At 38.1% G+C, this 17,381-nt stretch overlaps 1 protein-coding gene across 6 annotated transcripts in view; it reads right to left on the reverse strand.

Moving 5' to 3' along the window:
• MYO1B (myosin IB) overlaps window positions 1-17,381 on the reverse strand; it is a 114,646-nt gene that overhangs the window by 23,871 nt on the left and 73,394 nt on the right. For all 6 annotated transcript variants that reach the window (XM_082057317.1, XM_082057320.1, XM_082057316.1 and 3 more), the window contains 11 exons: window positions 16,973-17,071; window positions 16,518-16,621; window positions 15,896-16,043; window positions 15,089-15,207; window positions 14,418-14,504; window positions 14,002-14,067; window positions 5,097-5,201; window positions 3,574-3,636; window positions 2,590-2,790; window positions 459-685; window positions 88-288 (listed from right to left, as the gene is read on the reverse strand). In XM_082057317.1, coding sequence (XP_081913443.1) covers window positions 88-288; window positions 459-685; window positions 2,590-2,790; window positions 3,574-3,636; window positions 5,097-5,201; window positions 14,002-14,067; window positions 14,418-14,504; window positions 15,089-15,207; window positions 15,896-16,043; window positions 16,518-16,621; window positions 16,973-17,071 — 1,420 coding nt within the window. The remainder of the gene's footprint in view (window positions 1-87; window positions 289-458; window positions 686-2,589; window positions 2,791-3,573; window positions 3,637-5,096; window positions 5,202-14,001; window positions 14,068-14,417; window positions 14,505-15,088; window positions 15,208-15,895; window positions 16,044-16,517; window positions 16,622-16,972; window positions 17,072-17,381) is intronic.

Genomic DNA, 17,381 nt, shown 5'->3' on the forward strand with positions numbered 1-17,381 from the left:
TAACTTACTTTTATGATATTTGAAAGTTCATTAAATTAAAAAAAACCCAACCAAACAGGGCAGATAAGAACACTGCTGATTTCCTACCTGGCTGGCCCTCTCCAGTGGGGCCACGTCTGCTTGCACAGCATTTTGTACCGTTCCAGGCAGGGCTCGTACGCTTGCCTGAAGGCATAACCTGCCCTCCTGACCCGCACGTTCTCCAGCAGACCGAGGTAGCGGATCTGGTGACACACCAGGGCGTCATTGAAAATGTGCGCAGCCTTTTTGTCATTGGGTTTGATGCACCTGAGAAGGAAAACAAACAAAGTTTGCAGCACTGTACGTGTCAACAACTATTATTGCGAGTTCAAACCATATATTTCAACAGTTTACCCTTGGAAATCAAGATTTTGTTTTGTTTTTTTTTAATTTCACTAGACGTAAATTCACCAAAGCCTTGCCACAGGGTAATTTACCTAATGTAGTTTGGATTTTTGGTCTGAAGATTTTTCATCAGGGTAGCGACTGAAGCCTTGAACTGTGAACCTGCTGTCGGTGGTCTCTTCAGGTTGATCTTCGTAGGGTTACCTTCTGGGAACAAGGCTTTGATAAGAGAGTGACTGGCCTTCCACATGGCCTGGGAGAGGTCACGGTACAGAAGATCGTTATTTTTGTCAACAAATCCTTCTACCTGGTACATAACCTGAAAGACACAGAAGAGTCACATCAGAGCATGTTTAGAATTATAACATAGATCTGTTCAAAACTGAACCAAGAAATTAATTTCTTCTTCTTTCTCACTATCCAAGACAAAGGACATTTCAGCTTTCATTTTAAATTTGACATTTGGAAGACTTTTTGTTGGATAAAATGTCTGTGAACACGCTTCCTGAGAAAGATGCATTTCTCACACTGCTAACAGCTGATCAGTTCTGGTTTCTGAAATAGGAAAAAAAAAAATCTGTGATAACTCAGCTACATCACTACTTGCCAACACTCCAAACTGGTCTTTTTTTGGCTGACAAAAGGGTTTTCCCTCTCTTTCGTATCACAACAGCAAAAATACCATTTCTCCCTTCAAAGTACCAATGCTTACGTTATTTGCCTAACTAAAATGAGATATGAAATATCACCTCTTGATGTTGCAGCAGCAAGCAGCTACCCATGCAGTTCTCAGGGGACTGATATTTTAAAGATCTTTCACCAGAAAAACAGTCCAACGACAACAAGCATGAAAGCAGGGCTCTGACCTGCAGCTGGGGACACAGGAGGCGTCCAGGGCAACATCCTGCAGATCTCGGATTGCTACTGGCTTTTTAAATTTAATTTATTTTTATTTTAGTTTGATTAATTGCAACAAGTCACCCAGCTGGTAATACAGATCCTTCAGCTTCACGATTTCTCGGTTCTACATAGATGTGTACTGAGTACATAGAATACTGAATAAAATACTTCACACAACAGTAAGACACTAGAAACTCAGGCAGCATTTTTCTTCAGAGCACATGGTTCTGACAGGAATAGTCATTGCCACTACTGAAAAAAAACCACAACCTGTTCATATGAACTTGTTTATACTTCATAAAAGGAGAATCAGACTTTTGTTGTCCACTGACTGGGTCAAAACGTTCTCAGCTGAGGATGGAAAAACACAACTTTCCTCCCAAAACAGGAGGAATTCACTGACTGCTTTACTGGGTAAGTGAATGCCAATAACGATCGAAGAACCCCACTGCCTGCTAAGAACCAGCCTGTTTGATGGATTAAATGCAATTATGAAATATTCTTAGCAAATACATAACATAAAGGTAATAAATGGGTGTATTAAGACTGTATTAACTGTAACTACTCCTACATTTATACAGTCCTAAAATTACATTCGGCCCCTTGAAAGAAACCGTGAGGCTGATGTGGCCCCCAGTGAAAATGAGTTTGACACCCCTGGAATAGATGATCTCCAAAGGTCCCTTTCAAACCCAACCATCCTGTGACTTCAGCTAGTTCAGCGACAAAGAACATCTTTTCCAAAATACCTTGCCTTTAGACATGTGTGAATTTTTGTCATTCTAAACAACATCTTTATTTCCAGAGACCCAGCAGCACAAGCAGTTCACCGCCTAAGCATATGGGACATCTTTCTCCTCTGCTATAAGGAGTACTGCCCTCGAGTTCAACCAGAGCAGCACCATCTCAGCAAAACTTTCAGCCCAAATCACAAATCTTAGGCTTAAGATGGAAAAGATTAAGACAGGTCTGGGTTTTTTCATAGAACCATAGAGTAGTTTGAGTTGAAAGGACCTTGCAAGCTCATCCAGTCCAACTGCTGCCGTGAGCAGGGACATCTTCACCCAGATCAGGTTGCTCAGAGCCCCATCCAGCCTGGCCTGGGATGTCTCCAGGGACGGGGCATCCACCACCTCACTAGGCAACCTGGGACAGGGTCTCACCACCCTCATTGTGATTTTTGATCAACTATTGACTCAAGCAATTTTCCTTCATTACTGTAATATCATTTAATGGGTAAAGAGCCTCCTTTTTGTACCAAACCTTGGCTTCCCACAGGTACAGCACCCCAAACCACCTCATACCCTCAGTTTCACCAGGTACCTTGCCAGCGTAATGCTGGATCCTGAAGCAGCTGTGAGGCAAGGAGGTGTCATTGAGGAACCGCGAGCACTTGCTCATCCTGCTCTCGAAATGCTGGTGAGTGGCACAGACTTGGTTCAGCTTTTCTAAGAAGGTGTCATCAGTAACAGTTCCTGGTCTCAGGCATTCTTCATCTAGCATGGCCAGGATTCCAGTTTGGTTCTGAAGTTTCAAGACAAGAGCTTTAGTGTTTGTCTCCATCACGTTTCCCTCAAGGCATGAAAAGGAGACTGCTCTCTCTCATTTGACTTCTGCAACCCAGAAAATTGTTCTTCAAGCCATCTCAAAGCTTGGTTCTTTTCCTTATCCCCATTACCTCAATTTTTAAGGACTGCTTTTGAGATCTGAATCTTGAACTTCATGCTGGAGTTTCATGTCATTTACTCAGACTGTAGAAACTCCAACTTAAATGAAAGTAGCCATGTTAGGAGTAAAACCAGCATATATTATATGTTAACTGTTAAAACCTATTCTTTTCCAATTGTTAAGGAATTTTATCCTTCTTGCTGCACTAAGTCCTTGGAAGTCCTCTTATTAGATACAAGTACCTTCTGTACCTAAAGCACTCAATAACAAGTCATTGAGTTTTCTAGTTTCCATGCGAAAAGAAATGTAACTTATAACACATGACGTGATATCTGCTAGTGAAAACAGCGCTCAATGGAAACATTTAAAGGTTGTTTTTTTGGGGTTTTTTTATGGATTTTTTGTGGGTCTTTGCGGATTTTTTTTTTTGGCATAGAGGCTGCTGAACATTTCTAACAAAGTAACATGCAGTCTCATAAAAAATAGCAAAATAAACTTTTACCATACAAAATAAAATGACTAATACAACGAGTTGCTTCTTTTATAAAATCAAAGTGTGTAAAGATATGTACAGACTTTACAGCTAAATTCAGTTAATGCATTCAAAATTATTCAGAGAGATTATTGAATATAACTTACATTTTCTATTAGGTCACAAATTATAGCATTGTTGAAATACTCAATATGAGTCCATTCAATCCCCTATTGGAAAAAAAAAAATATGTATGAATAGGAAAACAATCAAGGAATATTTTCCTCTAGGCAATTTAAGTTATATTCCAGTTAATTAAGATACTACTTTAAAATTTAATTCTATGTGCTTACCAACATTTTATTTATTAAAAAAAAGAAATGCAATCATCTACTGCTAACATTTATCTACGCAAAAGGACTGTCCTTGAGCGGCTGCCAAACCCGCTCTCCATTCCTTTCCCCCACCCGTGTCAGCTTCCCATGCACTCCCTGGCCCCCCGCCAGCTGCTCCCACCGCCCACTGGACACAAGGAAACAAACCCGTTTCCCTGCAAGCATCCCAGATCAACATTTCTAAGCTCTTCGTTGGCTTTTTTTTTTCAACAGGGAAGAAAGAGGGCTAAATTTAGATAAGGCTATCTGAAACATCTAGAGTCTGGCAGTTGTTCGGATATTGCTAATATCCTATTTTTTTTCAAATATCAGCAATATAATTTCCAAGATGAGATGCTAATGCATCAGGAGGTAAGACTGGTAGCGCAAAGGACTGAAAAAATAAAATACGAGCTTCATTTTAAATTTGCATTCTGTGGTACATCTTACAGTTTATTTTTTCCAGAGTGTTTGAAAGATCATTCAAGAAGCAAATTACAGTAATGATGTTTCAAGAGTCTCACCACTGAATGCAAAAATTAAAAAAAAAAGACTCACCAAAACTTCACGTTATCCTCAGGACTATAAAGCAGGATCTTTATTTAATTTTTTAAAGTGTTTACCCAGCAAAACAGTATCATCCAGTTTGCATAGGGACAGTGTATGCCAGGTCCTACAGCTGCGAGCTGGTATTTTGTCTGTGTATCATGGGGAGTGCCGTTAAAACCTATTAAAACTTTAACGTGACATTCACTCACAGAATCCCATCAATCACCAGAGTCCGGGCTCCAAAGCACATCTTAATTTTAAAGCTCACACAGCTCCCTTCAATAATTAACAGAAAGAAAACTAGAACCAAAATCTACTTGTAGGGTTTTTTTCAACTTGTATGCTCTTGTTACACACACCCAATTCTCTTTTGAAACGGGATTAGCTGTGGCCGCTGTCAGGGTGTATCCCAGATGCAACTTCATAATCCAAAGCACAGCGTAATTAGCACTAATAGCAGAACGCAATATTAGTCTTCTAATAATTAGCCCTTGCTCGGAACTGCCAGTCAGTGTAGCTGATGAATGAGTATTGGGTTTTGTTTATACCTGGAGAACTTGTAATGTGAAACAAAACCAAAACCAACTTTTTTTTGCTTAATAGTCTGCCACAATAGACTGCCACATCGTCCAACACAGACATGCTCCATGCCAGGCCTGTGGTCAAAAAGTGACTGTTCCCTAAAAAGAGATTTCAGTGCACTTTCCTGAGTATCTTCATTACAGGGGCAAGGGGAAGAGGGCAAGGAAAGATCCATTAAGGGTTACCTCTCGGATGTATTCCTCCTGCTCTTCTTTGAGGGTAAGTTCAATGAAGATCTGCTGCAGCTTCTCATTGCAGTAGTTGATAATGAATTGCTCAAAGCTGTTGTCCTGTCAGATAAAACATGTTTGTGTTTGCTCTCGTGTAAATACTCTGGAACCCAGCTGGAGTCACTTGCAGCAGCTGCAAGTCAACAAGCTGCTTTATTAACTGCTCCTTCCAGCTTTTGCGATGCGATGGTTTGAGTAATACTCTATTGAGAATGGGATTAATTTGGAAATTTTAGACCATATCCTTTCCTGAGGCTTCCTCCATTGGGAGGGACAAAAGCTCTGTAGCTTTATATTCATGATGCCTCTACATTGATTCCTTGGCACAAGTGCTGTCAGGGAATGAGCAACAATAGTTTTACCTGCACTGATCTGTGTAAAATGTAGTCTCCTGCAGGTTCTGGTAAATAAAATTATGATGGTAGCATTAGCTCTTTTCCAACCAGGACCACTCAGCAGCAAATAAATATCATACTTCACTGCAGACCGAGCCCCAGGCTGCTCTCCTGGTTGCAGCTGAGCCTGGGTTAAGAGATTATCAGCTCCAGAGGTCAACCCACCACCTCCCTGCCAACAAACTGCTCAGGGAACTGCCCCAGGAAATGCTGGGAATTAAACGAACTTTATCAATCAAAAAAAACCTTTAAAAGGCTAATTCATATAAAAGTGGGTTGGGGCAAGCATGCATGTGACCCTCTGCAGAAGAGACTGGGACACAGAGCAGACCCTGGGAGGAGTTCTGTCTTAAGTATTAGTCATCAAAAAAAATCGGTTATTTAGGAAGCCTGAAAAGCAGAATAACCCACTATGATTTTTTTATGATATCAAGTAAATCTGCTATACCACACCTGTGAGGCTCAAGTTATGGTGATATAATTTTTATGACTCAGGGCAACTACAATAATTTAAATGTTTTAAATTAAGGATCTGGTTGCTAAAATGACATTAAGAACACATAAGCAGATTAGAAAATATTGAGGTAGCACAGATTACTTTAATCATTTTAGTTTTAGATAAAGCAAGATCATAGTTGATCACCAAACTTTCCCAGCCACATCAAACTCTGCCCCTCACACCAATTGCAATTATCAGACACTGCAAAACTTGCATAGCTCTAAATGAGAAAGTTAAAATTTGGCATGCATCAAAAATCAGCACTGCAAACAAGTCATACTTACTGCATTCTGTTGGAAAAAGAAATTACATAAACTGCAGTCAGTACTTATACTACTTCCAGAAAAACACAGAATATAATATATCCATTAGCATTTCTTTGGCACAGCAAGTAGATCAGACTTTTTAACAGATTCATATTTGTATGTCGCTGAAAATGTGAAGTACTGCATAAATGTTACTATTACCGCTTTGGACATGAGTGTATCTGTGGGTTCTGTCCAAAGATTATCAAGGGACTGAGGCACATCAGAGGCTATCAGAGAACAGCATTCTCGCATCCTCACATCTCTAAATCACCACCTATCTTTTGTCTCAAAAAGCCAAATATACAACCTTTGGCAGACACATCACAACAAAGGGAGGGAACAACACGGGAGGGAAGAGAGAATAAAAAGTTACTCCAGTTACAAGGACTGCAGGACATTTCACTCATATTATACACAGTCCTCGTCTTCCAAAGAGGATGGAAGCTGAAATGCAAATCCAGCTAAACCACCTAACCAAAAGGCCATTAGCAATATATTAAAGTAATTGCTAGATGCTTTCCTAATTTGCTATGTATCTGTGACATTTATGGTTTGCAAAAGAAAGGCAAACCAAAACCCACAGAGTTCTTCACAAATCACTCACTTTAAGCTATGAAATTCTACTGGACATTGCCAAGCCACCGAAAATTGCTATTCCAGGAAAAAAAAGTCATTGAAGAGCAGAGGCAATTTTTTACTTTATGTATGATACAGTGCAAAAGGCCAATGGTTAATTACAGCAAAGAAAATGAGGAAAAATGTTCGGAATTACTGAAATTCTCAAAACACTTAACTCCAAACAGAACAGAAGACATTTGGTAAATTAGATACACTTCAGAAAGTGGCATTTTCTTTTACAGGTTTTAAGAAACACTGTATGAAAAAATCAGTTAGTGTGTTTATCTTTGGGTAAATCTAAGTCAGGCAACAGAGATTGTGAATTTATTCTCCTTTACTGGATATCTTTAATTTTTAATTATGTGAGGGCTTCACAAAGCATTGAGGAATGTTCACAAATGAACTGTCCCCCAATATTTCTAATGAAGTCTCTTAGAAGTCAATATGCAGAACTAGAAGGGATCTGAAGGACTTCTGACATTGTTTTTTAGGAGGCAATAGAGAACGATTAATGTCAGCAATAGCACATCACTAAATCCATCCAGGAGGAGTGGGCTGGAAAGACCCAGCCACCAGAGACTGTACTTGCTCCTCATGTTGATCAAGGGCGTTAAGAAACAGAAAAGGTTTTGACCAACACAGAAGCAGCACAGTCAGACCCAAAGCAAGGAAAAGTTGGTAAATTCAAATATTCTTAGGATAAAAAAATATTGAGACCAGCGCTTCTCAAATTGTCAGCTTCTCTTCCAGGCTGTAATTCTGCTACTTTAATGTTGAGAGCACCACTTCAATCTCTGCATTTTTATAGCAGCATTTTAAATTATCCCTTTGAAATCACTGTGGAATACAAAATATAACCTTCAGGGAATAACAAAATACCCAACCTCTCAAATTAAATTAAAGGTGCTGGGAAACAGAATGTCAGCTGAGATAGGCTTAAAGTCATGTCAAATTTATAGATAACAGATCAACCAACCACCCTCACTTCAGCTTATCCTCTCCATCTTTTACCAGGTGCAACAATAAATTCAGACAAGTAGAAAAAGTCACTGATAAAAATCAAAGCCTACTTCACCATGTTTTTCACTTCACAAATAACAGTGTCTTGCTCATGCAGCTTTATTCTTTATCAGCCTTCAAACTACCGGGCATCAGGGTGGCATTTCATGAATAGCAAGTTTTTGAACTCTATAAAACTCTGCTCCATGTAAAAACATATGCTCATATACACAAGGAGATCACGATGTTGTACTCGCTCAGGTTGTTAGGGTCAACCATGAAAAGATTAGAAAGTTCTAGTTTTGAACCACTGCTATTGCATGAATTACATACAGGTGCTTGAAACTCTAAGGAAAATATTTTTTGTTCCTCAATATTTTACTTAATTTCTTTTTTAGACAACTCCAGCCATATGTATCATGGAATCATGTGAAAAAACATACACAGGTGTTCCTGACCTTACGCATTGTTATACCAGTAAAATATCAATAGCAAACAGACAAAAATATTTTTGTCCTAAAAAAAAGGCTAAAAGCCTCTTACTGGTCTCAGGCAGAAATGTCTCCATACACCGAGTCCAATTTCTTGCCTTAGATTTACAAACACAAAATATCTAAACCAGGGTATTTACCTTTGAAAACCAGCCACATTCTAACCTCCTCTCCCAACAAAGAACTCTAATTCACTTGTGAGTACCCAGATTCCAGTGATTGTAAGGACACTGAGGCAACTAAGGCACCTACTTAAAGCTGAAAAGTGGGTACTTTTCCATACTAGTAGGTATGGAAAATTATTATCTTCCATCTGCATAATAAAGTCCTAGTTAAAGTGTTCCTTTTTCTTGTGTCCTCTCTACTGTTTTCCCCAAATCAAGCATATGTTGTTGATCCAAATCTACAGACTCGGCTATACCATCAGTATCACACCTATACAAGGTGTTTCTCAATATTTCCTCTTCCTTCTTCATCTTCCATCAGTTCTTGTTGAGAGCCAGTTCAAAAATCTACATATTGCTCAGGCCAACCACAATGGCAAAAAGCTGTTCAGCAACACCTTCTCTAATACCTTATTTCAACACACACAACTAAAAAAAAATACGTGAGAAGTAATTAGAGGAAAAGCATAATTTAAAACGTAAATGTTTCAACTCTTGAGACTGTTGAATTCAACAGAACTAATGTCAGTAAAATGAAGTTTTTGATCAATGTGGGGGGAGGGAAAGACATACAGACTGATGCTTTTGCTCTAACTCATACAGCTCCAGAAAGTAACTTCTTTTAACATCAACGCAGCTCCTAACACAGACTGGTGATCCCAGGTAGCTCCATCAGGCCCCCAAACTCCTATTGAGGCTCCTACAGAAAAAGCCAGATGGCAAAAGTAATGATGATTATAGACCAGCATATTCACTTCACTGAGATGAAGGGTGGAATGAATGGTAAAACCAGCAAATTCAATTTTTATCCCCCTGTGGTGTCTGGGGATTTTTATGAATGACCACAGAAGCATAAAAGTTTATGAGATGAAACTAAGAAATATAAATGCTAGAAAATGAAAACCAGTAAAATGGGGAAGTGCATTTAAAGAAAATAAAAAGACACTATTTTATATAGAAAGCAATGAGCTGCGTGTGACCCAGTTATAATATTTTTTAAAATTATTTGCAAATTTAGTGAAGATATGTTATCAATATTTATCCTGTGCTTTTCTGTTTACATATACAAACATCCACGTGGTCAAACTTAATTGAAAAATATCTCATATAAACTAGAATAATCTCTGTGCTTCCCTGTAAATATCTCTATAGGCAAAGAACCAGAACTGTAAATATTCCACATATATGTAATCACACTATGTTCCAGTGTATCTGAGCAACAGGAGTTACAAATAGGCAAGAACCTACAATATAATCATATCCATTCCTTTGCTAAGGCAGAATAGGTGCTGTAGGGCAAAATGTTATTCTCACAACCTGAAGCGCAGCATTTGTTTATATTTGCTCCAGCATTTCAAATAGTTCCTCTGTTGAAAACCATCAGCCAATGCAATTTCATAAACCTGTGTTTGCAAAATAAGCCTCTCTAAATACTTACATTATAATGTGATTAATTATATGGTGATTAACTTCCCAGGATGCACCTCTGCTTCTGAGATTCTAGAATTTCAGGAAGTTATAGCTTTAACTGTATTTTAAAATAATGTCCATAGCACCTAGGAGTCCAAGCAAGGGTCCCTTCTATGTAAAGCTCCCCGCTTTGATAACACTTCTTCTCTGGTCAATGAGGGCTGAGTGGAAACAGTCCCTTCCTTACTGCAGCCTTTAGTTTTGCAGCTCTATCCTCGGCACATTCCCACTTCCGGTTATGCTAAAATACATGGAACAAACTGCTCTGCCAAGGGATGGGGCAGAAAGCATTTCTGCTCTCAAACTGTCCTCTCAGCGCCTGGCAAATTTCAAGAATAAGCCTTGTTTGGCAGCCTTTCGTAAAACTGCACTCCTAACCATTAGCTTCGTCATATGGACCAGCTACACAGTGGTGCCTGAAAATTCAGAATAAAGCCTTTAAGGCAACTTGCACAGACAGACATTTTTATCTTTGAAGGCTAGGGCAGGATGAAATATTCACACTTGCTCCATTACATTCATTTGTACATACCCTAAGCCCTCGTCTGCACAGGAAACGTACACAACAGAAAATTAAACGTGCAAAGCAAACAGAGTGAGCCTTCTGCTCATCTCTGTTGAAACCTGCCGGGCCCTCAGTCATCTGCCTTCTATAGCCTTCATTTCACAGAATCACAGAATCACTGCGCTTGGAAGAGACGATCAGTAGCCGCTCAAAAATGTGGATAAACTTAACTGGAACAATTAGTGTCAGGCTTCAACCCACTGCTCAAGTTCCAGCAGTGTTACACAACAACCTGGTCCTCGAACCTGTATTTTCACGCTAATCCTGGTCCCTAAATCCTTGCCCAGAGACATCGCACACAGAGGCACTCAAATTTCAGCATTTCACTTTCAAAATACCACGAAGGGCACAGCAGCATTCAAAAATAAACACAGCTTTACAGCACCTATTTTGTGGATATTTTAGCCAAGCTTGCTGTTGACATCTGCCAAACCCACAGAGGCGGAAGATTATCGATAGATTTGAATTCCCTAATCTGTATTTTTGGACAGCCAAGTCCTTAAATCTGCTTTCTTGGATGGATTCTGGGTTTGTCTGAAAAATGGCTTTTGTGCTTGACAAAAATACTAGCAGAAACCAAAGCCCAAAGAGTATATGCCGGCATTATCAATACTCCTGTATCATTCCTTTGGTAGATTTCATGAAACCTCCAGTTACTTTGTAAATTAACTTCATCTTAATTACAAGAAATTGTAGAAGTTACAGTGGGCAGTAAATAAATTAATCTTTCAAAAATAGATGAAAAAAATCTTTTTGATCGATTTGCATATAATAGAACAAGACTGCTATTGTCCTCAGAAGGTGAAGTGTAGAAACTTTTAGAATCATAAACCTGGATTTCTTTATTCTTCTTACAGGAGGAATTGTAGGATGTTTTAAGGAATCATCCTAAACAGGAGTAAGGCCCAAGAAATATTGCCTGCACAATACAGATTTACAGATGAAGCAGTCTTTCAAATACATTTTTGCCAAAAAGCATTCTTTATTAGAGACAATGTTAGTTCTAAGCTTCAAGAAGAGACATGAAAATGAAAATCTGACTTAACAATTAGGTTCAAAAGGGAACTGCATATTTTTAGCCAGAGGCTTTAAGTAATTTACAATTAGACGGATATAGTTACTGCCAGTAGCTGCACCTCAGCTAATCTTAATACTTTGAATGTTTAGCCATTATGTTTACAAGTGTACCACACAGCAAACCACTCCAAATTACACTATACTTTTTAGGCTATACATTTTAAGACACTATTGTATTTTCCTTGAGTTATGGTATTGTACAGTGCTAAAATTTCATTAATTTATTGTTGTTTTTACATAATTAACTTTAAACAATATCCTTTTTGCAAAGTGGCTACTCAAATTCTCAACAATAATTAGTTTTTGTAAGCATTTTCTCAAGATCTTTTATACCTTCTGTGAGATTCGACTATTTGTTGCAAAACTTAACATAAAAATATTTCAAAGGCACCCTCTTAATTGACCTTACTATGTAACATTCATTGAAGTGACACAAGATGAGTTACACTTTGCCTACAGACTGTTCATTACAGAATTATTTTATTCAATTTAAGGATTATGATATAACATCTTTTGTTCCAACTAGAGCTGCAGAGAAAATTAGTTTTGTTTTCCCTAGAAAGAATATATTTGCTTTTGATTCAACTGAGAATAAGCCAGCAGTGTCTGATTATAAAATCAACCTGTCTGGAAACGCAGGGATGGCTAAATGGGCGGTACTGGAAATACAGCTGGTTCAGGATTTTTTAAGGGATTGTTTTTCTATTCACCCTTCAAACTAGAGCATTGCCAAGCAGTCACAATACCAGTAACTGTATCAGTTACCTCTACAAATCTCAACCCATCACATTTCTTTTCCAAACATCTTTAGATTAAAATATGGTACCCAATTTTCAGAAATAATCCCAATGTTTCTGTGATGCTGAGCCAAGCTGCTTGGCTGTCACCACAGGTCTTAACTCACCAGAGGAAGCATCCTGTCTTGAACAAATGTACCAACCAATTTGATCCTCAAGTCACAAGGCAAACCTTTCCCACCTCCTCCGGTAGAACCAGCGCTCGGCATTTGATGGAGCGAACAATAACCACCTATACTACTTTAAAGCTTTTGCATTTTTATGAATTGGGAAAGCTACCTTGTAATTCAGTATGAAAGAAAAGTGAAAAGAGTCTTGTTTTTTTTCATTTTTCTTCTGCAAAACTACATCTCCTGTACTCAGCTCCCTACTTCTGACCTTCTAAGACACTGACCTTCTAAGACGGCCTGAAGATGCCAGCAGCGCCATTCTAGCGTTCACCTTCCTGAAGGTGCACCAAGGACCACGCCAAAGAGATCTGGCCCTCAGATCTCCATCCATCCACCTGACAACTTGCAATATATTTCCATAAACATGCTCTTATGTTTAATGCAAACAACACAACCTGGCTTGGGAAACCCTTGAAGAAAGAATCAGCTTCCGTTTTCCTCTTTATAGAGGTATTTTGAATTGCACTTACTCTGATGTTACGCTTCCAAAATAAAATTTACACCACCCTCCCAGGTAGAAATACTCTTTTCTGGATTATTTCCATCTTCTATACAATTAAAACGTCCTGCCTGGACTTTCAAGAGGGATGTAGTGAAGTGGATAAGGATTGCATATTTTCTACTGATTTTTCTCTCCAATTGAGTTTCTAGTTTAAACACTATACAGATTCCAACCAAGATCTAAAAATCTCTTAAAATAAACTGTCAGAATAAGATTTATGAAAACTCCCTCTCCCTGGTGTTCTCTAACACAATTAAAAACTCCTCTTTGATTGTTTTTTTTCAAAATACCATACTAACATACACAAACAGCAGTGAGCCACACATAGTTAGCTAAGAATCAGCAGAGAATATTTATCTAAGTGAATCGAGATGGAACGGAATATAACTCCTTGTTTAATTTTGACAGGAAAAAAATGTATATTTTTTGTTGTGGTGTTTTGTTTTTTTTTTTTTAAAGGATACAAAGCTTGTTCAAAGACATCCACAAAACACCTCAGGGCAGAAATGACACTGCCAGAGTTTCTCTTATGATCAGAATGTATGTCACAACAAAATATATTTAATTTACCCACCATAAATATTTATCTATGGTCTAAAAACACAAGTTTGGCTTTCATAAATTTTCATTTCAATTGCCAGACATACTAAGACATTTCTCTTTGGCTTACTTTTCTAGTATTTTTCTGTTAGGAATAACACACTTGATTCAAATTACATGTATTCCAATTACAAATTCATCAACTACTCTATTAAGCTTTAATACCAGCTCTCGCACTAATTTTTTGCTATTATAAAGGTCTTACCTCAAAAATTTCAAAGCCATAGATGTCCAGCACCCCCATTACCTTTTTTCTCACTTTTGTTTGAGCCTTAAAAAGAAATTAAATGCTGAATCAGTCATCTGCACACTTCACACTCATGAATCAAGAAAATAGATGTCTCTTGTAAGTAGGCTGTGCAATTATGTAAACTAAAATGTTAAGTATGGTTTCCCAAAATACACTTAACATGAATATTTTCATAACTTTCATAATTTTTCAAAATATTTTCATAACAGAGCTGACAGCAACTTGTTGAGCTGTGATACAGTTATTTGCTTGTACCATGTGTAACGCCGTGCAATCAGGAAAAATGAAATTGCCAAACACAGTTTTACTGTCCACTTTAATTCAAAGGATTTCTATTGATTTTTTTCTTTACAGGCACAAAACAACAATACCTTAATGCTTTCATTGATTCTGGTAACAAGCCAAGAGAACAGCCGACTGTATAAATTCTTAGCCAGAGCATCACGGGCATAATAAGCCTAAACAGAAGAAAGAAGAAACATGTTATGAACACTGGGTTAATCCCAAATGTTTTATGTTCTTGCCCACAATCCAGGCACTTCCACTCCCTTCCTGCCCATCCGAATTTCCTCAGAAGACTCGCAAACCCCCTCCTAATCCCAAGCAAAGGGACGCAAGCAGCTGTGGCTGGGCCAGGGACATTCCTGCTGGCCGGAGCAGATGGGACACGGGTGACAGTCCTGCTGGCTCTGCAGCATTACAAAGATAAATTCACGCTGGCAGCAGAAGTTTTTCAGCAGCACGGGGTGTAGAGCTCACATGAAATTACACCAGTTCCTCTAAATGAAAACACTTTGCCACAATACTTTTGACGTGTGTTTTGTGTGGAACTGTTAAACTTAAAACACTTAAAAACAAAACATCCGGTATGTTTGAACACTTAGAAACTGCTGAAGGAAAACCACACTTATTCTAGTGGTATGTTTTATTCACTCCAGACTAACTGTTACAGTTTTCATGTGGGCAGTTAAGGTTCAGTAATGGAGAATAAATCACCATTTAAAACAATTATTTCCTTAAAAATCGAGACCTCTTTTTTTACCTGAGCCACGTTCAGTGTCGTCGAAACTTTCTCTTGCTTGGCTTCAACTGTCCGGAAGCTGAAAGCTCTTTCCAACACAGACTGGTCTATACCTGTCAACTCGCAGATTTCCTTGAGTTCTAGCATGAAAAAGGAGAAAAGTAAATCAAATTAATCCTTTTGTATCATTGCTTTTTTTCCCCCCAAACTACCAGCTTTTGAGTAGTTCAGTATTTTCACAAAACAGGTTTCTTCAACAGAAGTGTCCCCATCCACACTCACTCCCCGCTACCCTGCCAAGCAACTTTTTTAAAATACATGAACAGCACGAGGAAACAAGAGTTATTGGTTTTGAAAGCACTTTCTATCTGGTTAAAACTTTTCTTCTATTTAGCACAGGCTACTTTTCATGACGAAAAACTTTGAAATGAAAATAAATAAACTTTCAAAATGTATCAACTGCAAAAACAGAGCCAAATTAATCTGACACTACAGGCAGAGATACCCTACTACAAAATAACAAAAACTCTCCACCGCAGAATAACCAGTTACAGAAATGCACAGCACCGTTCAACTTTTCAGATGAAAGTGTTAATAAAGTGGGAAAAAAAGAAAATGATCATTTTTGGATTTTCAAGAGAGTGATTGAAATTGTACAGAATTCAACCCATATTTGCCTGTGGGTGAGTTCTGGAAACAATCTGATTTAATTCACCTGTAAGGATATTGTATGTCTGCAGAAACTACAAAATTAACCACAGAATCATAGAATTAATAATTACGTCAGGCAAATTAGTCATTTTGCTCCCATCACTAATCTCATCTTACCGTTTTTATCTTTGATTTTACTTTCATCTAGGCCATTCACACGAGATTCAGGCTTAAATTCAATATTTCCCAATTTCAGAACGGCTGCTACCACTTCAAAAACAGACTGTGTTTCATGATCCATAAAACCAACAATCTGCATTGCATTCTGGAAAGAGGGCAGATAAAATTATGAGATAAAAGAATCTACATTTAAACAGATCATCCTTGCAAAATTCACCATTTGTCTGTATTAGCATAAATCAGAAATGTTTTATGATCACTTTTGCTACAAAAAGAACATGATATGATTACTATACTTAGATAAGTTTTTTAATATTAAAGACAGGTTAAAGAAGATCTGGTAATTGAGCTGGCATGTCAGGCCGGTCCACTTCTAGGATTCATTCAGCTTACGGGTTTCTAAAATGCGGAATTTTTTTTTAGCTACATAATTTAGTTTATAACCCAACCCAATTTTTCAGTCAAATGACCAGGTACTGCTGTCTCCTCAGTCCAGTCTGTTGCTCTAAAATCCAGTAACTTTTAGAATCTACATTTGCAAACACTGGGTAACAGGGTCCTGTATTCTTCTTGTTCCTGAGTACAACCAAGGAAAAACCCAACCCCTGTTAATTCTTACCCGAACTGTTCTGAAGTTTGCAGCATCATCCACCCCATTCACTTTGGCAGAATCGAGGCCCAGGTAGTTGTACCTGCTGAAGTCTTGCTCCAGTTTGAGTTTGCCTAGTAAATCAAATAAAAATTTCATTATTAACAGCATTCTTGTTAGCAGCTCTTTTATTGTCAAGAACTGTTGTTCTTAGCAGGATTTTTTCTTTAAGTATCTTTTAATGATAAGCCTTCTGAATAAGGACAGGCTTTCTTCTTTGTTTATAGTATCTTGCAAAGCCAATTCTGACTCAGATATCTGGATAATACCAAACCACATATTTACTCCAGGTATTGCTATTGCCACTACCACCAATACTTTGAAAAATTAATCGTTATCACATTTCCCACAAAACAAGATGTGCATGGAACAGCACCTTAAATATAAAGACTAATATCTGAAAAGATCAGAAGGGTAACACTTACAGAGCAAGTCTTCTGAGGCACCCGACAGTATCTGATAGAAAATGTGGAAATTTCTTTCACCTCTTGGCTGCTTAACAACACGAGACTTCTCCAGCAGATCTAGAGAAACAAAATCTCACAGGTCAGGGAAAGATGGTTGGAGCAAAATCCTTTAATATAAATATAAACCCCCACTGTTTTCTACTTTGTTGCTTTATATCATTGTCAGCAAATTAGAAGATGAAAAGTATTAGGCACAAACCTTATCACAATGTATCAAATTAGTACATGTTTCTCAAATAAGTTATTGAGGAAGCCTAGTACACTTCTAAATGCTGCAGTGTATGAGCTGCAAAGAAAACTCAGGTTAGGGAAGCAACGTGATTAGAAGATGTCAACCGATTGACAGGATCACCACAAAATTATGATT

The sequence above is a fragment of the Streptopelia decaocto genome (assembly GCF_964273445.1).
Source record: "Streptopelia decaocto genome assembly, chromosome: 6".
Lineage (NCBI taxonomy): Eukaryota > Metazoa > Chordata > Aves > Columbiformes > Columbidae > Streptopelia > Streptopelia decaocto.